The following is a 27,578-nucleotide window of genomic DNA, read 5'->3' on the forward strand; positions in this document are numbered from 1 at the left end:
ACATATAAAACAACAAACGAACACTCGTGTCTTACACTCCCAGCACCAGGAACGCAGACAGCTCTCAGGGAGTTCTAGGCCAGCCTGGTCTACATAGTGGGTTTCAGAGAGATCTGGTCTCAAAACACCAAAACCAAAAGAAAACACAGATACTAAGTCTTACCAAAGGAATGGCAATAAGGCTAATGTTTAATATTCTAAACAGCATTCTATAAATAAGGGAAAGGAGGCCCAACAAAAGAGGCCACACAGATCATAAACAAGATTCATTGTTTTATGGATTTGATAGTCCAAGGCAAATTTAAGCATTACACACAAGAACTGTTTTTATGTTATGTCTGAGATCAGATAGAATACAGCACAAGTCCAAATCAACTTGATATTTTTGCTCTTTAGTTTTTTTTTTTTTCTACACTATAGCAACCAATATAAAAAATTTCCCCACAGGTACAGTCTAGCTTATGTGCTCAAGGAATGGCATCTCAGATGCATGGCCATAGTTCCAAACAGATCCTGGTAGCTGGAGTACAAGGATTTGTGTCACAGTAAATGTTTTGCTGTTTTGGAATCCTATTACAACAGACAGAGGTGTAAAGGTTTTCACTAGGGACCTGGTAATAAAACCCTGGCCCTGGGTGTTGCAGGGCTGCTGAAGGTCATGTTTGATTTGAGGCTGTTCTGTCCAGACTGGATTCTTCAGGTCGGAGAGAGTTTACCAACCGGAAAAGTAGCTCAGGTTGTATTGCAGTAAAATCACGAAAAATTTTACACACACACACCCCTCCCTCGAGACAGGTTTCTCTGTAGTTTTGCGCCTTTCCTGGAACTCACTGTGTAGCCCAGGCTGTCCTTGAACTCAGAGATCGACCTGCCTCTGCCTCCCAAGTGCTGGGATTAAAGGCATGTGCCATCACTGCCAGGCAACATTTTCCTTTCTTGAAAAAGCTTAAAGGGTCCCTGCGGCTCAAGATAATTATTAACTTCTTTGTAGTAATATAAGGAGTCAGAATGGGGTTTCCATCTGATTTAGTCCCTGAGCAGCTTTGTTAAAAAGCTATTTTTTTAAAAGCCCAATAAAAAACTAAATACTCTATTAAAATTCTACCACAATGTTAAAGTGATGAACATATTTCTGTACAGAAACATTAAAGCTATTCAGAAACTCTATCCTTCAGTCCTTTTCTGGCAAGTACTCAGGACTCTCACTGCAGCTAGTCAATCCAGGGTACGTTTCCAGTGCTCACTCTGGAGTCAGTCAATGGAAGCTAAGTTTTCCTTGACCCAGAAAACACCCTCTTAGTTTACTGGGGAACAGAAACTGTTCATTGCTGAGGAAAATATTGCCCCCCTTGTTTTCTATTTTAATAGAATGCTCTATTAAAAATACAAAAGTTTCTCTTCCCAAGCAAGGCTAAATAAACACCCCAACCCCTTTGTTTAAATAGGAAAAATACACTTTAAAAGGAAAGACTTTCTTGATAGCTTTTCATAAAGTTGGTAATGTAACCATTTTATCAAAGAACTAAGTCACGAGTACCCAGACAACCCTAAACACTGGCTAAAAGCTTGACTGCTCATGGTTAGGGTTATAATGAAGCCTAGACTGGACTCAACATACACACTGTGGACCAATGAGGCCCTGGAATGGAAGTGTCCAGGCAGGCTTGGCCCTCTGGAAAGAGCTTGTTGGACCCGAGAAAAGAAACTGCCCTCTGTCTTTGAGGTACACTGTAGGCAGTTTGGCCCTCTGCTTATAAACACAATTCATTGTATAAATGACAAAACCTAGTAGTAGAGATATGTCTGGACCAACTAAGTACAATAAAAGGGCTAAATCTGGCTGTTGCTAGGTTCAAACATTTTCTGGGAAAGTGTGCTTTTTTTTCTTCCTCCACTAGGCTAGCCCGGAAGCTTCAGTCCTCCCCTCAGCCCGGTTACAGGTATGAACCACCACACCAGGGACTGTCTGCTCCTAACAATCAACTAAGACGAATCTTCTCCAAACAGGGAAAGGATGGACAGGCTTCTCTACTTCCCTCTGACTAATGCAGATAATGAAGGTTTGAGAGTGGCATCTGGTTAGGAAGTAGCAAAGCTAATTGTCCCCAGGTCCCTGCAAAGAAGAAAAAAGGATCCTGAAAATCATTAAGACCAAAACACAAAGACTGAGGGTGGTGAAAGGACGAACTGACACTCTGGCTTCTGAGCCATCAAGCATCTGTCCCCTCCCTGCCACCCAGCAGCTCTGACTTGGGCCCCACCTGAACAGAGGCTGCTCAATGGGGTGAAAATCACCACTGGGCTTCAGAAGGCCACTGCACTGAAAGGCTGGCTTTCCAGTTTCAGGAAACCTGCCTGTCTCCTGAAAGCATCCCTGGGGACAGGCAACCACAGAGGCACTGAGGACCAGTCAAGGAACTCCTTGCTGGTCTCTGCTTGGAGAGACAAGAGAATGTGCTACACCCTGAGCCATCAGAATACACCTTACTCTGGCACTGTCTGTGGGGTTCGTTCCTTCTGTTTTCTAGGTAGAAGACATACAGGTAGACATTCAAATAGGAGCAAAGGCTGGGGATTGGCTCAGTGGCAGTGTCTGCATAGCATGCAGGAGGCCCTGGGTTCCATGAGGGGAGGAGGTGGCAAGGGGGAGAAACACTGAGGATTTGTACAATTGGATCTGTAGCTTCCTATGGCTCCTCCCAGAAACACCCCCTCCCCCAGTCACAAGAGCTCAAGGGGTGGTGTTGTACCTAGTTAGTAGCACAAAGCACAATGGCTTACAATTCACTGATTGTCTTATCTTGTGCCAGGCAAATCTCTGGGTAGCTTTCTATTCATTTTCTCTAAACTTGTAAGTCGTATCCCCCTCTGGCCTATAAGGAAACTGAGGCTCAGGAGTTAATTCAGTCCCTCAAAATCGCCCAGTCAAACCCAAAGCACAACTCTCATTTCTCGGGTCTAAGTGTGAGCACTGTCCGCATGGCTGAGGTTGAGTTTCATCAACGCTTCCAAGCTCTTGAATTCAGCAAGTCTGGCTGCACTGAAGTGTGTGGTTTCTCCAGCTTCCGAGTCTACTTGGAAGTAACTGTGATCTAAGCTCCTGATCAGTTTCTGGCAGTCCTCAGCTTCCTCCGGAAGTAGTCAGGGGCAGCCTCGTAGAGCCACTCGGCATCCACAACACAGAGGTCACGCATGTAGCATTTGTTGGTGTAGAGTAGTGCGGTGTATACCACACAGGCGGGCTTGCAGTGGAAGAGGACAGATGACGGGTGGATGGCCACTGGCTGGTGTGTGTCCGTGGTGGCATAGGTGCCATCTGGCTGGAGTTCGGCAGTACTCATAAAGAGGCTGTGAGCCAGGCAGCGGCGGACACTCTCCATGTCCCCTCGAGATGACACGATTGGCATTGACATCTGTTTTAGGAAGCAGAAAAGACCCCAAACATTAATCCTCCCCATCACTGTACAGTGCAGGGGGCAGCAAAATCTCAAGTGCAGCCAACACCAACGGAACTCTTGATGGACAGACAAAAGGAGGCACTTCAGTTGCCACAGGCAGCAGCTCAGGGGGAGGACGAAGGCATGGGGGAGAAAGACAAAAAACAAAAACAGGGAAATGTCAGCCTAGTAAAGGTGGTTCTAGGAGAGAGACCTCCGCGTAGGCTATACGCTGTACACAGGTCGGCTGTGTTGAGCAGCAATTTCCTGAGATGGAACCATCCAGCTTGGAGAGAAGCATCTTACTCCGGATGGGGGCCAAGTGGTGGTGGTACATGCCTTTAATCCCAGCACTTGGGAGGCAGAGGATCTCTGAGTTTGAGGCCAGCCTGGTCTACAGAGAGAGTTCCAGAGCTACACAGAGAAACCTTGTCTCAAAAAACCAAACCAAACAAACAAACAAACAAGCAGGATGGGGGCTGGAGAAATGGCTTAGCACTTAAGAGCTCTGGCTGCTCTTCCAGAGGACCTGGGTACAAGTCAAAACAGCCATGTGACAGCTCACAACTGTCTAACTCGAGCTGCAGGGGAAGTTCTAACCTTCCACCCCTGCCCCCCAAAGAGAGAGACAGAGACAGAGGGGGGAGGGAGACTGTCCTAAAGGGAGGTAAAACACTCACTCCATCCTGCAGTCAAGCTCACTGAGCAAACAACTCAAAGGCTTCAGAAGTCCTGGAAGCATGAGGCCCTCCACCCCCAGCACATGCAAGTTGTAAAGAGTGCTGAGAGACCTCTGAAGAGCAGCTGAGCTGCCAGGCAGAGACTCTTTTAAACTCACTGAGCTAAATGAAAGCAGCACAGTCCAGTCAGACTGCCCGGACCAGCTGAGCTTCCCGGGAGCAGCTCAGGCCGACTGAAGCACCTGAAGACTCTCCAGCCTGTCAGCCGGAAGGTGTACAGTGTGCTCCAGCTCTCACGAGCGGTCACCCATGCTGGGGGGGGCTTTGGCGAGGCAGCTGTCCCTAAGCCATTGCTGCTCCTCTAGCCAGCCCCAGTAAGACTCACTGGTTCACCAAGGTGGACTGGGGTCTTTAATTTGGTCTGCCGTCAGTTCCCTGTCTGGGGTGAGAAGATGTTTGTTTTCCATCTCTCCAGGAAGACTGTCACACACAGGCAGCCTACCCTCTCACCAGGTAACCCCGGAAAGAGAAGCTTTCTTTTCATTTTGTCTACACCATCAACTCCCCCTTTAAAGTCCTCTCACATCCTGCGCTCACTGAACCTTCCCACAGCGCAGCCCCAATCATTCTTCACCCTCTCCACTTCCAGTGTTTGCACTGCTCCTAACCAAACAATGCAATTCTCTTATGGAGGAGCCCTGAGCGAGACCACCTTGCCCGTCTTTTTCTAAGGCCTTTTCTTCAGGGATCCTACGACCTCCCACCATCAACCACCTCATCTTTCGCTCACAGATCTATGAGGTGATTCCCATCTCAGGCCTCTGCACCTGCTGCTCCTAGCTGGCATGCTGGCATGCCACCCTCCTCTGCAGTGGGATGCCAGCTGCCCGTCAGTGCCCTTCTACACAACAGCCGCTGAGTCACAGACTCTTACATTGCTGGTCAAATGAAGAGACCACTTGCTGGATCTGTGCAGCCTCTGAAACATGAGATCTAAGCAGTGGCTGCCGAAGTCCTGAGTGAGAGGCCACGACACGTTATTCCTTACAAGTGAGGAGGAAGGTGAGAAGAGGAAAGGAAGTATATGGAGAGGAGCAAGGACAGAAGATCAGCGAGTCCAGAGAGCAAACAGTTGTAGCTCCACGTGGCTTCTTCCAGTTCCTTAGTTCAGTACCTTGTGAGGCGTGTCTCTGTTTTCTGTGTATGGGATCTATGACACTATCACTCTGTCTTTTGGAAAGTTCCATTTACTTTATAATGGCTCAAGGGCTCTTGTTCTTACCAATCAGCTAACCATTTTTTCCTTTAAACTCATCTATTAAGACACAGCTTGGGACTAGAGAAGGCTCAGTCCCAAGGCACTTGTTGCTTCTGCAGGGGGGATCTGGATTCGATTTCTAGCACCCACATGGTGACTCACAATCATCTATAATTATAGTTCCAGGGGATCTGATGTCCTCTTCTGACCTCTATGGGCATCAAACATGTATGTGTTGCACATGTATACATACAAACAAAACACATAAAATAATCTAAAAATAACCAAGTAAATCTAAAAACCAAACAAACCCCAAAGACACAGTTCGGCTGCCTAGAGTGTACCTGGCGATATGGCACTTGCCACCAGGCTCTGGGCTCCACAGGCTGCAGAGGAAGAAGTAGCTCAGCAGTCTCCATGTCCAGGGAGGCTGAAGGCAGCCCAGCCCCACGAGAGCACTAAGGAGGACAGGGCTGAGGACAGCTTTGGAGTCTGACAGTCCTAACCCTGAGGCCACTGGGTGGACCAAGCTGCGGGGCCACTCACCTGCCTCGAGGTTCACTGACGGAGGCCCTGCAGCTCCTGGAGATCCCAGTGCAGAGTCTGCCTCCCGCTCCCCCCACCCAGCACACTGCAGACAAACTCCCTGGATGGAACAGCAGTGGTCCTGGGTGCATGAACTAGGGAGGCCCTGGAGGGCAGAACCTGCTTGACCCCGACACCGCAAAGCTGAGCGCAGTCCCAGAGGCGTCTGGACCATGAAGAAGGGAAGCTGCTAAAATGAAGACAGCTTCAGCAGACAGGGTGCGTGTCCGACACAGGCTCAGACACAGGCACAAACCACAGCAAAGAGGGGGACAGTTTCCGTTCTCCTTACTGAACACTGGGCGGCCTCCAAGTTTCAAGTACACAGCAGAGTTATTACATACATAAGCAAGACCCTGTTTTTTTTTTTTTTTAAAGCTACATCTTTTTGCCTCTCTGGTGTTTTCCAATTTTTCTTCAGTTTAGTAGTATTTTTTTAGATCAGAAAATAGTTACAAAGTTTATAAAATTTAGGCGTGAGGTCCAGGGTTCCATGCCCAGTACTGGCCCCCTCAAAAAAAAAAAAAAAAAAAAAAAAAAAAAAAAAAAAAAAAAAAGGAATGTAGGTCACAGATACAATGTAACTGTGAAAGATAAGCTAAAGGGCTCCGTGGCAGAGCACTGCCTAGAGGGTCCAGTCACTGCGACTGGGGTGGGGGGGGGGTGGGGGAGGGGGAGGGGGAGGAAAAACAAACACAAATCACTATGGATTTCTAGGAACAAATCACAATTGTGTGTGTGTGTGTGTGTATGTATGTGAGAGAGTGGGAGAGGAAGGGAGGGAGGGAGGGAGGGAGGGAGGGAGAGAGAGAGAGAGAGAGAGAGAGAGAGCGCGAGCAGTAGAATTATGGGTAACTTTTACTTTCTTGTGCATTTTAAATTCTTCTACAGCCAGACTGTGGTGGCGCACGCCTTTAATCCCAGCTCTCAGGAGGCAGAGGCAGGTGGATCTCTGTGAGTTCGAGGCCAGCCTGGGCTACAGAGTGAGTTCTAGGAAAGGCGCAAAGGTACACCGAGTTTTCAAGCCCTGTCTTGAAAAACCAAAACCAACCAACCAACCAACCAACCAAACAAACAAACAAACAAAAAACCAGAGTGAGAGCCAGGACAAGCACCTTACACAGAGAAACCCTGTCCTTTCATACCAGCAGCAGCAAGCAATCCAAGATCCCCATAGTAAAATAAAAACTTCTTGAAAGGGAGGTACTACCTTTAAGCAGATTTCCCTTAGCTGTGCTCTGACTTCAGCTACTAGCAGCATATTCTTGCTGTTGACAAAATTCTCTTTGCACCAGTCCTGAAGAGAAGAAAAGGAGACGTTGTGGAATATTATTTTAAGATGTGCTACATTTGTTTATGTTGTGGACATTTGTTTAATGATGCAAATATGTGTTGCATTCTTTTATGTTGCATTTGTTTAACTGTGAAGCTGTGATACTTTGCTAAAATACCTGATGGTCTAATACAGAACTGAATGGCCAACAGTGAGGCAGGAGAAAGGACAGACGGGGCTGGCAGGCAGAGGAAATAAATAGGAGAAATCTGAGAAGAAAGAAGAAAGAACAAGAGAACGAGGAGGGGAGGATGCTAGGGGCCAGCCACCCAGCCACCCAGTCACCCAGCCACCTATGTAGTAAGAATGAAAGTAAGATATACACAAGTAAGAGAAAGGTAAGAGCCTAGAGGCAAAAGACAGATGGGATAATTTAAGAAAAGCTGGCTAGAAATAAGCTAAGCTAAGGTCAGGGTATTCATAAGTAATAATAAGTCCCTATCTGTGTGATTTATTTGGGAGCTTATTATGTAGCCTGGCACAGCCTACCAGACCCTGTTGAAAAGCATATCCTTAGTGCTGGGTGTGGTGGCACATACCCGTGGTTCAGCACTTGGAAGGCTGAAGAGCCCAAGTCTGAGGTCAACCTGGGTTACACACATAAGCAAGACTCTGCTTAGTGACAAACAAATTGATGATATCCTCTTGGTGGAACACACACCAAGGGCAGGTCAGTCTTCCGTAAAGAAGGACTCAGTACTTTGACTGCATCAGCACTTTTTTATTATTATTTATTTATTATTATTATTTATTATGTATACAGTGTTCTGCCTGCATATATGCCTGTATGCCAGAAAAGGGCACCAGATCTCATTATAGATGGTTGTGAGCCACCATGTGGTTGCTGGGAATTGAACTCAGGACCTCTGGAACACTAGTCAGTACTCTTAATCTCTGAGCCATTTCTCCAGCCCAATCAGCACTTTTTTTTGTTTAAATATAAATTGAGGGCCAGCGAGAGAGCTCAGCTGGTCAAGATGCTTGCTGCCAAATCTGAATACCTGAATTAAACCCCCATGTACCCATAACCATAGGACAGAACCAACTCCTACAAGTTGTGCTCTGACCTCTATAGGTGCCATATGGCAACATCTATATATGTGTGTGCACACAACCCATGCACACTTGAATACACACATGCAAAGTATAAACATAAACAAGCAAAGGTAAATACAGCAAAGTTAGCAAATACTAAAAATATAGGGTAGCATTTTTTTTAAAGAATACACACTAAGGCACAATTATGAATTTATTAACACATAAGAGAATATACTGCCATTTCCCATCTTAGTATGAGGAACTAAAGTATGATATCAAAAAACTAGTAGAACAGTGGGGCAAGAAAACCATCTTGTGTGGTTTAGATACGGTCTGAATACTCTCCAATGCTTCATTGAATACCTACTGTGAAACATTAAGTGGAAACTTAATTCAATCATGGTATTTGTGGGGCAGCAAGATGGCTCTGTGAGTAAGGTTTCCGCCACCACGCCTAATGACCCAAGTTCGAGCCCTGGGATGCACATGGTGGAAGGAGAGACCAAAAGTTGTCTTCTGACCTCTACATATATGCTTCCTCTTTCCCTATATGAACAAATAAAGTACAATTTAAAATTTAAAATAAACTGGGTATAGTGGGACATGTCTTTTTTATCTTAGCACTTCAGGCAGATCTCTGAGTTTTAGGCCAGCCTGATCTACATAGTGAGTTCAGGATAGCCAGAGCTACATAGTAAAACCTTGTCTCAAAAAAGAAAACAAGCTGGATGGTGATGACAGCGGCGGTGGCGGCGCTCACCTTTAATCCCAGCACTCAGGAGGCAGAGGCAGGCAGATCTCTGTGAGTTCGAGGCCAGCCTGGTCTATAGTGCAAGTTCTAGTACAGACAGAGCTACACAGAGAAACCCTGTCTTGAAAAAACAAAAACCAAACCAAACTAAAATCCCTTAAAATAAATAGCTGGGCATAACAGTAGCACAGGCCTTTAATCCTAGCACTCGGCAGGAAAAGGCAGGCAGATCTCTGCGTGAGGTCAGCCTACATAGAGAATTTCAGGCCTTGGAGTTATATAGTGAGAACCTGTTTCAAAAAAACAAAACAAATTTTAAAAACTTTGGGGCTGGAGAGCCAGGTCAATGGTTAACACAGCCTGCTCTTTCAGAGGGCCAGGTCCAATTTCCAGCACTTACACGGTGGCTTACAACCATCTCTGGGAATCTGAAGCCTCTGGCCTCCACAAGAACAGCAAGCTTGTGGTACTTAGATACACAAGAAGGCAAACACACACACACACACCCCAATGTAAAAATTATGTTGTTTATAATAGCAGTAGGAAATCTGGAAAATGACTGGGTTTAAATAAGGCCAGAAGGTAGAGCCCCATGACTGAATTCCCACTGGTTCCTAATTAGGCAAAGAGGAAGAGACCAAACACACACTGCCTTTCTCTTGATGTGTGATGCTCTGTTCTACCTTGAAGCATCAGATAAGGCTTCTAAGTCTTACCAGTCTAGAATATGAGCCAAAATAAATCTCTCTCTCTTTTTTTTTTTTATAAAATGGCCTGTCTCAAGTATTTTTTTTACAGTAATGAATAATGGGAATAATGGCCTAGAGCTAAGCGTAGTGGCGCTCACCTTTAATCCTAGCATTCTGGAGGCAGAGGCAGGTGGGTATCTATGTGTTCCAGGTCAGCCTAGTCTACGTATGAGTTCCAGGACAGCCAGGGTTACAGAGACTTTGTCTCAAAACAAAAAACAAACAACCAAAAAAAGAAAAGAAAAGAAAAAGGGATAATTGTAGTGGTTGAGACAGAGTCAATGACTTAACTAACTTGTCCACACAGTCTGTGTTAAACCAAGCAGAAGGAATACCTGAACTAATGTTTCATTCTAGTGATTCCCAGCATATACATATTTCTGAGATGACAGCTGGCTTTTTTTATGTGTGTGTGTGTGTGTGTGTGTGTGTGTGTGTGTGTGTCTCTTTTTTTTAATGGTTTTTTCGAGAAAGGATTTCTCTGGGTAGTTTTCGTGCGTGTACTGGATCTCGCTCTGAAGACCAGGCTGGCCTCGAACTCACAAAGATCCTCCTGCCTCTGCCTCCCGAGTGCTAGGATTAAAGGCGTGTGCCACCACTGCCTGGCATGTGTGTGACTCTTTAAGATGATTTTGTCAAAAAAAAAAAAAAAAAAGAAGAAGTATACTTAAAAACATGCCTGAAAGCACGGACAAGGCTCACCTTATTCCCACCTATGTTTTTGAAGGTCCGATAGATGTTGAGCAGGGTGATGTGATCACCCTCACTGGATATGAATTTCTTCCGGACACTTTGCACTTCATCTCTCCGGGCAGGAGGGTTGTAAAGGACACTGTCCACAGATAGCAGGGAGACTATGGTCAGAATCTCTTCCGTACAGTGGAATTTGGAGGACAGGAGGATAGTCTGGAAAGTCAGATTGCAAACGCATGCGTCAAGTTTCTTAGCTTCTGATTAGTGTTTCTGTACACTCTTGCAGCCTCCCTTTAAGGAGCGCGTGGCTTTAAGACCACAAGGCAGTGTCAACGCCACTCACTTCTTTGTAAAACAGAATGACGTCAACCCCACAGGATCCCACAGCTTTGTGGGTGGGGCTATGACTGATGTCTTAATCCCACACACACCAATCAGCACTGTATACAAACTGGGGTGATAGGTCATATTTAAGAATGCAAACGAGGTTAGTTCAGAAGCACTGGGCATTTCCTGACCTGTAATACAGAGAAAGGGAATGAGGAGGAGGGGTCATTTACTTTGGCAAATTTGGGCTCTAAAGGAAATGCTGCCATCTTTCTTCCAATTGGAGTCAGGGCAAGCTGGTCATCCTTATGTTCAAGAGCACCTAACAGGTCCAGTTGGGCAATGGCCGCCTGAATGTGATCTACAGAAACGGAGACACAAAAAGGAGCCAGAAGTCCAAAACAGGAAGAAGGTGCAGCTAGTTGAGTGCTTCTGGGCGCTTATAACTCTACCCCCAAGGCCGCCCGCCACTGTGCTCATACTTTTCTAAGCCTTAATGGTACCACAGAAGAAGAAATGTACACAGCAATTGTGGAGGGCAGTTACCCAGAGGGATGGGAAGGAGGCAAATGGCTCTAGGCAGGGCTTGGCTTCCACGGTGTGGGTAGTATCACACAGATGCTGGCCGTATTACTCTTGTAGTTCATATTATTCCTTTCTAGGAATTTCAAAATGAAATATAAATATATAGATAGGAGTGTGCCCTGTGTGGTATTTGGTTTTTTTTTATTTACAGATTTTTGTGTAGAAGACAGCCAGAGAATGTCTCTTTGAGAGAAGAAGACCTGAACTGAGGACGGGGTGGAACCGGGATAGCTACTGACAGCTTACTCTCTCTCTTACAGAAAAGGAAAATGGCACAGCGATAAGGGTCCAGGTCCAAAGCTGCCACCACTCTGTGTCAGTGATTACTAATGAAGGAGGACCAGTCAAATCCCAGTTTCACACAAAGGAACATGCTCCCTTTATCCTTTGGCCTTCAGGGGCATCCCAAGGATGCCTGATGACCTCCCTGGACCCTGCATAAGGGTGCTATAACACGGAACCTATCATTTCATAATAAATGAAATCAAATCAGCAAAAGAACACGACCAAAATACTTTTTTTTCTTCCTCAAAATACTTTTCCTGGGGGAAGGAGTCCTCTGCTGTTGTCTGTCTATCTGTCTGGCTTCCGGCTTACCTGGAGATGGTTTGGACATGAAGTCAAAGGTGAGCACATTGGGGACTTTCATGGCCAGGAGCTGCAGTATCACACTTGCCAGGTTACATCTGTGAGGAGAGAAATGAGGGTCAGTCGTCTGTCCCTGACCTGCCGAGAGCGTTAGTGAAAGCCAAAGCCCGTGGGCAGGAGCAGATGGGAAGGAGGCTGGGGTACATGGCACGGGGCAGGCACAACACGGACCTACCTCTGGATCTCTGGCACTGTCATCTTCTCAAACTTGTCAAACTCATCCTCGGTGTAGAGCCGGTAGCAGATGCCACTGTCCTCTCGGCCAGCCCTCCCTGTGCGTTGCCAGGCCTGTGTCTTTGACACTCGCTGTACAGCTAGTACCTCCAGACCACTGTCTGCAGGGAGAAAAGGCCGGGAGTGCTCTGCTTCATCACAGAAGCCAACTGTTTCTAGAGTGCCGGCAAAAAGAATGATGCCGAGTACGCTGAGTGTTTCTGCAACACGGGGTCCGGAAAAACTCAAGGCTAAGCAAGAAAGCACAAACCCAGGCTGCTCGGCCACTTTAAACCTCACAGTGAAACTGAGCCTAGCAATGATCATGTGTGAAATGTTATGAAAAACACCACCACACCCTCCGCAAGCAAGGGGGCAGAATGGTTTCAGAAGTTTGGGCCTTCAACTTAATGTGCCAGGCTTTGTTGACTCCCCATGGGAGGCCTTACTCTTTTGGAGGCGTGGACGGGAGGTGGGTTGGGGGGAGGCAAGGAAAGGGAGTTGGAGGAGAGGTGGGAGGGGGTACTGTGGTTGGTATGTAAAATGAATTTAGAAAAGAAAAAGAAGAAGTCTGGGCTTACATCATGGGAGGACTGACTACCCAGCCAAGCGGCACTGAGGGTTTCTTGGGGATTTTGGTGTGGAGAGAGTTTCTATCTAACTGGGAAGGCTGGTCACACACCAACCAATGATGACAGGGTCCTTTGTCCTCCCTCCCAATTCTATAAGAACAGATCATGTGACTTCTTTCCCCTGGAAGTAAAAGACATCAATTCTTTCAAGTACGGGAATATTTTGTGCCAGGCACTAGAGATTGACATGTTATCACCAGGAGACATGTGTGAAAGTTGATCTCTCCAGCTTAGTAGAACATGCCAATTAAATATTGAGAAGCAATAATAATTGTAGGGGCCCTAAATTCTCTGTAGAATAAAGCAAGGTATGAATCAGAAATGCATAAGACTGACTTCAAGGAAGCTTGACACTCGCAAGAGACAGCCAGGGCTTCCCTCGATGCTTACTGAGAACCCTGTCCAGCCAGGGCACCTGTCTCCTTACTGGGAACCCTGTCCAGCCAGGGCACCTGTCTCCTTACTGGGAACCCTGTCCAGCCAGGGCACCTGTCTCCTTGCTGGGAACCCTGTCCAGCCAGGGCACCTGTCTCCTTACTGGGAACCGTGTCTAGCCAGGACACCTGTCTCCTTGCTGGGAACCTTGTCCAGCCAGGGCACCTGTCTCCTTACTGGGAACCCTGTCCAGCCAGGGCACCTGTCTCCTTACTGGGAACCGTGTCTAGCCAGGGCACCTGTCTCCTTGCTGGGAACCTTGTCCAGCCTGGGCACCTGTCTCCTTACTGGGAACCGTGTCTAGCCAGGGCACCTGTCTCCTTGCTGGGAACCCTGTCCAGCCTGGGCACCTGTCTCCTTACTGGGAACCCTGTCCAGCCAGGGCACCTGTCTCCTTACTGGGAACCGTGTCTAGCCAGGGCACCTGTCTCCTTACTGGGAACCCTGTCCAGCCAGGGCACCTGTCTCCTTACTGGGAACCCTGTCCAGCCTGGGCACCTGTCTCCTTACTGGGAACCCTGAAAGCCCATATACCCGTCTCCTTACTGGGAACCCTGAAAGCCCAGACACCCACCCTCTGGTAGCCCTCCAGAGACTGCCACTGGTACCCGGCTGTCCCTGGCCTTCTTGCCACCATTCTCCCCCAGCTTCCAGCGGGCTTTCACACCTCAGTCCAGGCTCTTTCTGTCCTTCCCAGGTTCTCTGCAACTGAGTCCTCTCTTGACTTCCTGCCTCAGGTCTCTTTTATGGACCTGACTTGGAACTGTTCCTGTCACTCAAATCTCAGCTCCTCACAAACATGAAGTGTTTACTTGGGAGGAAGTGGTGGGGTTAGTTTTAACCACTGCTCGCTACACAAAGGAGACATTCATGAGCTACAGTTTCTCACCAGGGTTATACTTCTTTGCTTTAACCATGCCCGTGTCAACTACATATTTTATTCCTGTAATGGTTATGGAGGTTTCAGCGATGTTGGTTGAAATGATCACTTTGCGATAGCCCTAAAAGGAGGAAGAAAACCAAAAAGCCATATGACACACACGATTCAGAAGTTAAGAACATTCTAACCATGCATTTCCACAACTTGCTTATGATCAAGACGAGGTGACGTCATTAGTAATAGTAGTCACACCGATTTCAGTCATTCTACCTGATAAGAGACAGGGGCAAAGGAGGACACTGGTCCTTTCACTGAGGTCTTGAAGGTTAATTTGAGGCGAGGAGATGCAGTGGAACAAGACTCAAGGTGGGTAAATAGGTGGGAGTTGGAATCCCGGCCCTGCCAGCATCTTACTGTAATTCTTAAGTAATTACACCTAAAGTAATTCTCACCTCCCTTCTTGGGGGCCTTCGCATCCCTCATGATGGTCTGTGTGAGTGTCAGCACTGTGTCTGGCACACAACAAACGGTACGTGGGCAATGAATTTCTACCAGCCCTCCGAGGAGCCACTCACTCACCTTTTGGCCTGGACACCTTGTGCCCTCCCTCACCTCTCCTCACAGGACAGCTCTCCCTGCAGCTCTCCACTCTACACCTGGTACCTGAGTATCCCTCCAACGTCTCTGGATCATGGGGAGAGGCACACAGGCCCCACTGGTCCATGTGATTTGATGCCCACTGACGTGGCTGGCAGAAAGGTGGCACACTCACCTTTGGGGCCCCTTGAAAGACTCGAAGCTGCTGTGAGTAGGGCAGGGAGGCGTACAGAGGAAGGACGAGCATTGCAGGGCAGCCGTCAGGGAGGTGCTTTGCAATGTCTCGGCAGGTCTTGCTCATTGCTTCGATCTCCTCCTGACCAGTAAGGAAGACCAGGATGTCCTGGGAAGAGGGGGCTTCCTAGAGAGAGGGAATACTGATGATGAGGATGTTTCCAAGAGGGTTTTTGTTTTCTGTTTCATTTTTTTTCCTTCCCCTGAAATAGGGTTTTTCTGTGTAGTTTTGGTGCCTGTCCTGGATCTTGCTGTGTAGACCAGGCTGGCCTCGAACTCACAGAGATACGCCAGGTTCTGCCTCCTGAGTGCTGGGATTAAAGGCGTGTGCCACCACTGCCTGGCTCTGTTTTACTTTTTAAGATGAAACAAGTCTGGTAGTGGCACCTCCCTGGGAGAGAATGCTTACCAGCAATGCAGTTGTTAACACGAGAGCCAGTCAACCAAATCAGGTCAAGTTTTGAAAGGAAATTAACATTGCTTTTGTAAGACAATACAATGAAAACCTAATCAGAGGCAAGGAAACTCGGCATAAAACTTCTTGAGGTGAGGTGGCTCAGTGGGAAAAGACACTTGTTGCCAAGGCTGCTAGCCTGAGTTTGATTCCCAGGACCCACGGGGTGGAAGGAAGGAAATGCCCCTTGGGTTGCTCTTTGACCTCCTTACAGGCACTGTGTCTTGAGCACCCCTCCCCCAACAACACAATAAATAAGTGCAAACCATAATTTTTTAAGAGCTTCTTTCTCTTCTTTTTCTTGTAAGTGTGGTATTTGTATGTGTGGTATGGTGTGTTTGTAAGCATGTATGCCTGTGCTCACGTATGGTCAGAGGAAGATGTCAAGTGTCTGACTTTATCTGCCTGCCTGAGGTAGGGTCTCTCACTGAACTGGAAGCTTGCTGTGAGCCGGCTCGGGCTGAAGGCATTTGCCGTGCAAGCCTCGTCACTTGAAGCTGAGCCCAGGGACCCACAAAGTCATCCTTTGGTCTCTACATGTATACTCTGCTCCTGTCCCCACACACATCAAGCACACACACACCTCCCCGCACACAATAAAATTTTAAAATAAAATTCTAAAAAAACAAAACAAAACAAAACCCACTCAACTGAGTTTTGGCAGCTGAAAGAAGCACCTGACCTTTTCTTCTCTTTCAGACATTACCAGATGACAGTAAAAACCACCGTTTTCATCCCCCAGGAGAAAAAAAAAAAATCACTGCCCCCAAATGACAAGAGTATGGGAGAGAAGAGGGTTGAACTCATTTGTGAAAGGTGGAAGACATGGAGGAGAAGGCTGGTTAGGGACACCTACTAAGGAGAATAGTGACGAGAAATGAGGACGGAGCACATGGCTCAGCGGTACAGCACTGGTCTGGCATGGGCAGGGTGCAGGAGGACAACGAGGACATCTCGCAGAGCAACCTGCACCAACTGCATGGCAGCACAAACGACCCCAGAGACTGCACACAGCATCCCATGACTGGCACATGAGACAGTGTAAGATGTACCACACTGAAGGCGGGAACCAATTGTTCAGGAGACCAGGATAGGGACAGAGGGTCGCTAACAATGTAGGCTCCTCATAGTAATCACTGATGTCGAATTTAAAGACCATGACGATATAGCTATGTTGAAAGGATGGAGAACACAGGAGGGTGTGGGAAGGAGTATGTCTTAATCCTGGCCTACCTTTTTTTTTTTTTTCGAGACAGGGTTTCTCTGTGTAGCTTTGGTGCCTGTCCTAGATCTCAGTCTGTAGACCAGGCTGGCCTCAAACTCACAGAGATACACCTGGCTCTGCCTCCAAGTGCTGGGATTAAAGGTGTGCGCCACCATCGCCCGCCTCCTGGCTTACTATTTTTGTTTTTGTTTTTTTGGACCTTCTTACTATTTTAAAAAATAGAAACAGTAACATAAACAGGGTATTTTAAAACTCAAAAGTAGCTTTCATAGCAACTGCTGGCTGGCCTGGAACTCAATATACAGACTAGGGTGGCCTCACACAGGTATCTGCTTGACATATGAACCACCATGATGACTAGCTCAACTGCTGTTTTTAATCAAGATGTGTGTGTGTGTGTGTGTGTGTGTGTGTGTGTTGGGGGGTAACACACAGGATCTCTCTATGTAGTCCTTACTGGCCTGGAACTCATGTAGACCAGGCCTGCCTCAAACTTAGAGATCTACCTGCCTCCCAAGTGCTGGGATTAAAGGCATATGCCACCACACCTGGCTAAACTGCTGTTTTTAATCAAGAGATTGTTAAAATCAACTCTTCAATTTCTTTTCTGAGACAAGCTCTCAAGTACCCAGACTGAACTCAAGCTCACTATGTGGAGAGGATGACCCTGAACTCTTGATCTTCCTGCCTGGACCTTCAATTAGTGCTGCCGTGCCTGCTTCATCCAGTGCTGGGGATCAAACCCAGGGCTTCATGCATGCTGGACCTTCCCTCTATAGACTGAGCAACATGCCCAGACCAACTGATGCCTTTCTTAAAATGAAATTGTTTGCCTCTAGATTTTCTCAGGAAATTAATACAAAGATTAAGAAGTCTATACAAATTAAATCAAAACAATAGGATTTAATCACTCAAAGCCTTTTTGTTTTATATATATATGTTCATGTGCGTGATGAATATGGAGACCAGAAATCTAATCTTCACCTACTACCATTCACCTTATTTTTGAGACAGGATCTCTCACTGAATCTGGAGCTCACAGACTGTTTAGGACGCTGTCCAGCAAGTTCCAGGGATCCACTTGTCTCCATCCCTCCTTCCCTGACAACTCCTAGGATTCCAGATGCACGTCACTTCAGTGGCTTTTATGTGAGTGCTGGGGATCTGAACCGAGTCTTCACGCTTGTTTGGCAAGCACTTTACCCACTGAATCGCTCCCCAGCCCTGAATCCCTCACATGTAAATGTTTAACAAAATTAAAAGACAGTTTGCAGTATCTCTCTAAAACTTCTGAAACACCTCAGGACATGTGTGGTGGTGCATACTCATAATTCCAGCACTCAGAAAACCGAGGCAGGAAGATGGCAAGTTGGAAGCCAGCCTGGGTACATGACAAGACATACTTGTATAGCATACTGGGTTGTGACGTAATATATGCTTTTCCCCCACGGGTTCTGATATAAAGAGACGTTCGAAAGCCACTCCTCTACATGACAGCTTTCTAGCTCAGAGAATAGCTGCTGATAGCTGAAATATTTTTCTTTTCAGAGAAAATAAGAAATCTCATAAAAGTGGCAAAACAAATGTAATGAGTTAACTTTTTCTGAACAATTTTTATTATATTTATTCATTTGTGTGTGTGGCACATGTGTGGAGGTCAGAGGAAGACTTTGGAGATGGTTCTCTCTTTTGATCATGTGGATCCCAGGGAATAAACTCAAGTCAACAGCCTTGGTACCAAGCCCCTTTACCTCTGGGCATCTCACTGGCCACAAATAAGCCTATTCCTGATGATACAGTTCACAAAGCTCTAAGATTCAGGGGCTAACTGTTCTCACAGTTAGCTGTAAGGTGAAAGAGAATTTGCCAGGATTTTCACCCCTTTCCATACCTGGTGGATCTGGAAGACTGAGACAAGCGCGGCATGCAGGTAGTCCTGCTGAGGCTGCTTGGTATAGAAAACCTGGATTGGATGCTGCCGACCTTCAAGGTAGAGGACAGGGGCTCCATTGAAATACTGAGAAAACAGGTCAACATCCATGGTAGCTGACATCACAATCACCTACAGAAAAGAACGAGGAGGATGGGAAATAAATGGTGCACAGCATGTCTATGAAGCAGATGGCTGAGGCCTGTGTCACCCCACCATGGCTAACTTCCTCCCACGTGGCTGAAGCAGAATGGGCGGAGAAACACCCCCGGAGAGACCGCCCCGTCCTTGAACACATTGCGCATACTTTGAGAGGCAGTTTCCCTAGTTCCCTCCGCCTCTGCTGCGCCGCCTTCACCACTCCAAAGAGCACATCTGTGTGGAGGGTCCGCTCGTGGGCCTCGTCCAAAATGACACAGCTGTACTTTCGAAGCAAGGAGTCTGAAATTGCTTCTCGAAGAAGCATGCCATCTGTCAGGAACTTGATCCTGGTGTCTTCTGAAGTGACATCCTCGAAGCGCACAGTATAGCCAACCTGAGAGAAAATATGACTCCTTTATTTAATAAACATAGATCCATATCTACTATATTATAAATATATGTTAAATATATATTTATTAATTATATATCCAGCACTGTCCTCAGCACTATGGTCTCACCGTAAACAAGACCAACAGCACTCTGCCCTACTCCTCCTTAGAGCCCACAGAGATGAGAGACTTGACTCCCAAATTGTCCTCTGACCTCCATATGTGACACACACACTAATAAAGAAAAGGAAAACAAACAAACACCCTAACCTCTTACTTTAGGGTACTTATGAACAGACATGAAAAGAAGTCCAAAATATTTTTATTTGTGACACACATATATAATACAAATTTGAATCTGTCTCCTACATAGTTCCAAGACTCATTCTATAAACCTACATTAAGTAAAGAACAGTGTTCATATTTTGTTTGTTTGTTTGTTTTTCCAGACAGGGTTTCTCTGTGTAGCTTTGGTGCCTGTCCTGGAACTCGCTCTGTAGACCAGGCTGGCCTCGAACTCACAGAAACTCACCTGCCTCTGCTTCCTGAGTGCTGGGATTAAAGGTGTGGGCCACCATTGACTGGCCAGGGTTCATATTTTTATAATATATATATATATATATATATATATATATATATATATATATATATATATATAATACATACATACATGTAATAGATGTAAAAGAAGTTTCTGGACAGACATGATACCACATGCCTATAATTCCAGCACCCTGGGGGCAGAGAGATAGGAGGATTGCCATAACTTCAAGGCTACCCTGATCTATAGGTCTATATTACACATTCCATGCTAGCCAGGGCTATAAGTGAGACCCTGTCTCAAAAAACTCAAACCAAACCAACAAACATAAAAATGACGTGTCTTAAAGTCTTAAACTCGTAAACTAGGTATAAAGGGTCCAGCGCAGTGGCAGGGCACTTGCCTAACAGGGTCAGTCTCCAGCACCTCCAAACAAGAAAGCGTCTCATTTATACAACTTGCCAAGAGCTTTGTGACCAAAGCTAACAGGACTAAGAGCCACTGATCTCTCTGGAATTGGGAAAACTCTAAAAGCCTAAGAACAGTGGCAAGGAAGCAGCCTGCTGTTCAACTGGGTGTTATGGCACACCCAGGCAGAAGGACTGAGGATTCAGAGTGCTACCTTCATATTGGAGACTTCAAATCAACGTAACAATGGAGTGGGAGGTGAAGGGGTGAGGACGAGCTTGTTCAAAGAAATGAAGGGCAGAAGCCCAGTGGGTGCCTGTTAGTAAAGAGGAACAGGTAGTCAATAAAGCAACAAGGTACCAGTTTCCCGAGTTCAGTCCTCTTCTCGTCTGAGACTCTAGTAGCAAGAGAGATGGCAGCCACTCGACGGGGCTGGGTCACGGCAATGACACCCTGGCGGCTAATTCCCCCTTCATAGAGGTACTGTGGGATCTGGGTTGTCTTCCCAGAGCCAGTTTCCCCTAGGAGAGAGAAGAAACTACTGTTCATATGAGACTAAGGTAAACTCACCAAATAAAAAGCTTAGAGTCAGGAGAAACAGAACAAAAACACAAAAGAAAACAATGAGTTGGTAAGCCTCAGGCAAAGGGGCACCCAGGTATACTGCCAGAAAACAGCCATGCTACTGTTTCCCAGGAGGCCCAATTACATTTCAGAAACCTTTACAATGGGCTGGGCATGGTGACACAGGCCTGTTACAGCAGGCAGAGAGGCAGGGGGATCATTCGGAGTTATAGACCAGCCTTGTCTACATAGTCAGCTGCAGGACAGCCAGCGCTACATCACAGAGAGACTGTCACACAAACAAACAATAAAAACACCCTAAACTTTTAGGATGCTTATATGATCTGGTGCACAATTCCATTTACAGAAATTGAGTCTAAGAAAACAAAGATGCTCCTCTTAGGTTGTCTCCAGTACCTTCCATTAGGGAGAATGTGGCACTCAACGATTGTTTCGTCTGTGCATTTGTAGACTTGTGGACGTGTAGCCGATAGGTGCAGTGGGTGTGTCCATATTAATTTATATAAATTCATATATTAATTAATTTATATAATCTACACATGTAGATTATAAAGCCCTCCCCTCCCCCATTCTTTGCATTATTTGTTAACTGAGTCCTCCTGGACTCCTATCATAGAGAAGTGAAAGTCATCAGGATGGAAAAACTGATCGCAGGTACTCAGACCTGCTGGCTGTATTCTAGCCTTTTGACAGTCATTGGTATAAATATATAATCAAATAATAAAATACCAAGCAGATTAAAAAAAAAAAAAAGAAAACAAAGATGTTTATTCAATTTGCCCCATGATGGCAAAAATTCTGCAAATATGTATAATAAATAGTAGGTGTGGGGGTTTGAATAGGTATGGCCCCCACAGACTCAAGATTCAAGTGTTTGAATGCTTGGCCCATAGGAGTGGCACTATTAGGAGGTGTGGCTTTTTTGGATGAAGTGTGTCACTTTGGAAGCAGGCTTTGAGGTCTCCTATGCTCAAGCTATGCCCAGTGTGGCCCCCAGTCTCCTGCTGCCCATGGATCAAGATGTAGAACTCTCAGCTCCTTCTCCAGCACCATGTCTGCCTGCGTACCACTTGCCATGATGATAATGGACTAAACCTCTGAACTGTAAGCCAGCCTCCATGAAATGCTTTCCTTTATAAGAGTTGGCGTGGTCATAGTGTCTCACAGAGCGACAGACACCCTAACTAAGACAGTAGGTAACTGGTATAGTTACAACATAAAATGAAATATGAGAGTCATGTAGATTGATATATACTGATATGAAAAGACATCTATTCATATACTGCTCATCCTTCTCTGGCTGCTGCTTGCTGTTCTCTTCGAGTCTTTGCCTATACTATTATGGGTACAACACCTGCCTGCCTTCATACTAATTGGTAAGTTACTGGGTAAGTCAGGCAGCAAATTCCCACCCTCAAGACTGTACTGCTGGCCCTCAGCTCTGGGATCCTTAGTGCCTGTTAATCTCTCTTCTAGCACAGATCATTCCAAACAGTACAGAAGTATTTGAATGTTTCTCCCTCTTCTAATGCCAGAGGGCAGAGGTCTCTTCACAGGCTTGAGCACCTCATTTCTACCCTCTGTTGGTACCTCTAACAGCACCCGAGTAGAAGAGCTCAGGAAATGTGCACACTCTTCTTTCTACCGTTTATCCTCTTTAATGTGTGTGCCTTGCATTTTCTCCCAGCTTCCTGCCGCCTCTAACTGCTCACCTTTTCTGACTTAGCCAAGAATCTTAGACTAAGAATTTGATTATCCTGCAGTTTCCTGCTGAATCCTCCACACGACCTGAGACTTGGATCAATGTCTCTTGTGCATCTTTCCCATTCTTATTCTAAGGCAACTGACTATTGCAAAAATAAAATATGCCAACCGTGCAGATGTGGAGCCAAATGCACCCAGGCACTAGCTCTACCGTCCATCTTGTCTTCTGTCTCCATCTCCCCGAGGGCCTACTTGAGGCTCTGGGGCTTCTGGTATCACCAGGACTCCTGCATCTGTCTCATATAAAGTCCTCAATTGTGATTTCCCTCCACTCCCTGCTACAAGGCTCTTGCACCCGGTTGCCTCCTCTGAGATGGCCCTTCTCCTGTGCCAGGTGGGCTCTCCATAACCCTGTTGCCAGGGCCCCCTTCCCTCACACTTCCTGACCTTTGCTCCATTAGCTCTATCCTATCTGCAGTGGCTCTCTGCTCAGTTCATCAAGTCTGGAAATATTTGCTAGCTCCTCAGCATCCCTCGTTTGGCCAAAGCAGAAGCCTGTTTCCACCGCCTTCACCCTTTCACCTCCTAATGTCAGTCCAGTGCCAGATCTGTTCTGAAAGTTCTCCTGAAAAAGTCCTCAGCAGGAGCTGTGATCAAGACCACGCATCCAAATCCAGCGTGCACTTTCCCCTCTTTTGTGTATATATTATTAGGGGACTTTGTCAGGATCCACGGGAGACCAATAATCAACACCAGAACTCATGGGACATGGCCTGGCGTCACTTCAAGTGAGCCTTGGAGAGGCGGAGCCCCAAGGATGCTATGCCCTGAGGACCGCATGCTGTTATTGCGCACAGCTCTGCTTACTGCCCTCGTGGTCACCACGTCCCTCATCATGTGTGGGTTGTATGAAAACTCTCAGGGGGTTCTAGCCCCTCACTGGGCAGTGTTACTGGTACTTTAATAGTGACTGACTTTTTCCAAGCATTGCTGCTGGAGCAGATTAATGATCCAACCACCACCCTTAGAAAGAATTTAGACATGGAGAGGTGTTACTAAGGTTAGGTTAAGATGTTTTCGTTAATGACTTTGATGTAGAAAATCTTGGGGAAGCCGGGTGGTGGTGGCGCATGCCTTTAATCCCAGCACTTGGGAGGCAGAGGCAGGCGGATCTCTGTGAGTTCAAGGAGAGCCTGGTCTACAGACCGAGATCCAGGACAGGCTCCAAAGCTACACAGAGAAACCCTGTCAAGAAAAGAAAAGAAAACCTTGGGGAACAATTTAAAATTTAGAAAGGCACACTTCATAGTTTAGCAAGGGAGGGACTCTTTGAGGTCAAGAGACAAGAACAATGGTAGTCTGGCTATTGCTGGCTGAGGTACCTTTCTTGCTAGGGTGGGTTGGTGATCAAATGTGATTAATTCCTTGTACCCATTTCTGCCCTCACCTTCCTGATATGATTTAATAAAAAACTGTTGATGAGTGGGGATGCACCCTGAGGATTTAAAATAGAGATGACTGACTGTTTTTCATATATAAAAGTTTAGATTTGTGATTCTTAAGTTTTTTTTATAAAATTACTTTTGAGATAATTGTCTTTTGGGATAAATAATAAAATGATTGATCCTTTCTTTGTAACCACAAAATGCAGCTGGACAGCAAAAGAACTATCTTAGAAAGTACCTTGCTTTCTTACACTTTGATAATCTATAACAAGTTGCTTAGACATGAATGTATGTGGGTTTTGGGAAATAATTTGTTTTTCACTTGTAATATGTAAAATGTTTAATCATGTAAGGGAAAATGAGAAGCATGATGTTTTTTACTTGTATTCACTATAAGCATTTATTTGGAAAATAGAATGTAACCATATTGTAATTTTTATACTGCTTGAAAGATTCTGCTGGGATATATAAACTGTAAAGAAAAAATAAACTAAGAAGATAGAGAAATCCTTACGGAGTGTGCATTCGTGTGTGTGTGTGTGTGTGTGTGCGCGCGTGTGCGTGTGAGAGAGAGAGAGAGAGAGAGAGAGAGAGAGAGAGAGAGAGAGAGAGAGAATATGTGCGTGAGTGCGCCGGCCCCGGCAGAATTAAATTTTATTTAATTAATCCCTCAGGTTAAAAAAAAAAAAGTCAACAGAGTGATGAGCTCGCCACCTCCTTGCCTCCCCTTCAGCTCCTGAGCTGCTGAAAGCTGGTCTTCGCAGCAGTGGACCACACTGTTGCATCTATTCACGCTCTCCACAGAACTCCAGTCCACTGACTGCCAGCATTCGCTGGTCTTCGTCCTCGCTTCTGATATTCCCTCAAGGGCCCCTCGTTCTTAAAGGTTGTGCATCCAAGCCCCTTGAAATCAGTCCCTGCCCTCGAACTCTCCCGAGCTCTTCTCACACCCAAGAAATTGGTTCCCGTTAACTGAACTGTTTCTGGCCGCCAGTCTCTCTCCAGCGCTGCACAGAATGCCAGTCCCCACGGACCCGCTCCGCAGCTGCCTCCCCAAAGCCTGGGTGAGGCCCGTCGTTCAAAGCTCCCAGAGCCTCCGATATGCACCCACACCCCCACACGGAGAGTGAGTCTTTACCCCCATACACGCCAGGCACTCGCACAGGGCAGTCAGCGCCAGCAGGATAACTCGGTCCGCCTCTTTCCCGAGGTCCCTGTCCAGGCCTGACACAGAAAACCTTTCAAGTTTGCGGAAGAAACCAACGCAAAGGGAGTGAGAAGCACCTAAGAAAAATTGCTCTCGCCAGGCCAGGAATCTACAGCAAGGAAGGCCCCGCCCGCCAAGGTGGCCACTCACCGATGAGGACCGCACTGTCCAGGTTTCGGAGCTGGGCCAATAGCTGCCCCCGCGCCCGAAAGATGGGCAGATTCCGGCGCTGCAGCTCCAGGGCCTCGCGGTAGGGACTGGCCGAGGGCTGGGCCAGCAGCGGCGTCTGCCTCCGGCCTCCTCCTGCTCCGCCGCCGCCGCCAGCCGCCAGCAGCATCACCACTCGCCTCCCGGGAGGGCAGGAGCCCGGCCGGAATCTCTTGGCCGGCGGGAAGCCCGCCTCCTCCGGCATGTCGGGAGGACCGCGGCAGGAGGCGCGGACGCCGTCAGCTCCGCTCCGTCCGCTGTGGACAGCGAGCGCGCACCGCCCCTTTCTCGCCACGTGCAGGCGCGTCTGGGCGACCACCGATGACTTCACAGCCGCCGCCAGACTTTAGGAAGGGAACTCCAATTCCCGACATGCATTGTGGGTTTGGGTACCGTGTACATCCTGTGAGAGCAAGGCCGAAGGTGCGACCTAAAAAGAATGCCCGAGCAACAACAGGGAACGATAGCTATGAGGTTCCGTAGGCCCTTGCTGGATAACGACGTTGTCCTTTTGGGCTCTAGTTATGCCAAAGCTATTTCTTTCCAATAAAAATGAGGGTCCCACCTCGATCTCCAACAATAAGTCACGTTTTAAGGAAGTTACTTAATTCTGTAAAGATCAACGAGGAACACAAACATTTAATTTTCTAAACAATGCACTTTTTTGGGGGATTTTTCGAGACAGGGTTTCTCTGTGTAGCTTTGGAGCCTGTCCTGGAACTCACTCTATAGCCCAGGCTGGCCTCGAACTCAGAGATCTGCCTGCCTCTGCCTCCCGAGTGCTGGGATTAAAGGCGTGTGCCACCACTGCCCGGCAAAACAATGCACATTTTAAGGAACCCACTGATATGTCCGATTTACAAATGTAGAAAATGAATTTTCTGAGATTAAAGTCATTCAGATGCTGCAAAGAATTTTGAAAATGTTACTAGTATCTTAAGTTACAAAAAAGTGACCTATGATTCTGATAGCATGTATTTCTCTCACAAAATGATAGGCTCAAATAATACAAGAAAAGGAAAAAAAGGAAATTGTCTTTAACTCATCTCCCAGTAATTCCTACCAGATTCTCATTCTTTACACAGCTTCCCAGTCCTATTGTACACATGTTAATCAATGGGATTATTTAGTACTCCCACAGAAACCTTGCATATAACCAGTTCTTCCTTCCTGTTCCAAATACAAGCTCTTAGATGCTTTGCTAATTCAACACAGAAAGACTGGCAAGCAACAAATGGTTAGCTTTGCTTTTTGTTTTTTTTGTAGGGTGTGGGCAGTTTACTTGTGTGTATGTTTGTGTATTATTTGCATGCAATACTCATAGAGGCCAGAAGAGGGTGTTGGATCCCCTGGAATTGGAGGTAAAGGCAGTTGTGAGCCTCCTGAGTGCTTGGAACCCAGGTCCCCTAGAAGACCTGCTAGTACTCTTAACTGATGGGCCAGTTCTTCAGCCTGGTTTGCTTTTTCTTACAGGGAATGTGGCTCCCAGTGAATAAACTATAGCTCTCAACTCATGTGAATGATATCTACCAAATTTAGTATGTGGACCTGCTTTTTAAAACCTCCAGACATGGACTTTTCCCAGTCTGTTGTGGAATCTGGTGTGGCCTTTGGCTTTGGTCCTGCTGAGATGCTCAAAGCCCTATTTAGAATGTCTGGGTCCCCATGAAACCATACTATACCCAGGTTTACCAGGAAATTTGGGTAGGAATGGGGTTAATAACCATTCTTTATAAAATCAGGAGTGCTTTGAAATTCAGTCCTGCACCTGCCCACAGCCATCATTAACCAATCCATGTCCACTCAGAATGTCAGCAAGCTGTGTTTGTTAGATGAGAACATGGAACACTGATGTATACTTATGTAAATACCATTTACAATGTAGCCTTAATAAATGTATCTGAGTAGCTAAAAACTGAACCAAAACAAAAGATATTTTTATTTAGCTTCTGACAGCATAAATAGGTGCTTATAAAAATGTCCATGTTGCATATGTTTAGGATACATGTTCAGAATACATTGAATTGGGGCTGGAGACAGGGCTCAAAGTTAAGAATACATTTCGCTTTTTAGAGAACCCAAGTTTCCTAACATCCATGTCAGGCAGCTCAAAATCACCTATAACTCTATCTCCAGGAGATCCTACACTTCTAGCCTCCAAGGGCACCTGAACTTTGTGCATACAATATATACAAAGACACATACACGTACATATAATTTTAAATTATATAAAAATAACAAAAATAAATCTTAGAAAAAAGATTAAC

The 27,578-nt window shown here is 46.3% G+C and overlaps 1 protein-coding gene across 1 annotated transcript; it reads right to left on the reverse strand.

Annotated features, from left to right (window-relative positions):
• Positions 1 to 159: 159 nt before the first annotated feature.
• On the reverse strand, positions 160 to 25,615 carry Dhx33 (DEAH-box helicase 33). Its single transcript, XM_006994102.4, has 12 exons — positions 25,255 to 25,615; positions 20,524 to 20,684; positions 18,992 to 19,219; positions 18,646 to 18,816; positions 15,017 to 15,202; positions 14,254 to 14,365; positions 12,260 to 12,419; positions 12,034 to 12,122; positions 11,085 to 11,212; positions 10,534 to 10,737; positions 7,171 to 7,257; positions 160 to 3,413 (listed from the first exon to the last, which is right to left on the reverse strand). Exons 1-12 carry the CDS (start codon positions 25,514 to 25,516, stop codon positions 3,105 to 3,107), a joined length of 2,097 nt encoding a protein of 698 aa, XP_006994164.1. The 5' UTR covers positions 25,517 to 25,615; the 3' UTR covers positions 160 to 3,104.
• Between the last annotated feature and the right edge of the window lie 1,963 nt (positions 25,616 to 27,578).

The sequence above is a fragment of the Peromyscus maniculatus genome, chromosome 8, assembly GCF_049852395.1.
Source record: "Peromyscus maniculatus bairdii isolate BWxNUB_F1_BW_parent chromosome 8, HU_Pman_BW_mat_3.1, whole genome shotgun sequence".
Classification (NCBI taxonomy): Eukaryota; Metazoa; Chordata; class Mammalia; order Rodentia; family Cricetidae; genus Peromyscus; species Peromyscus maniculatus.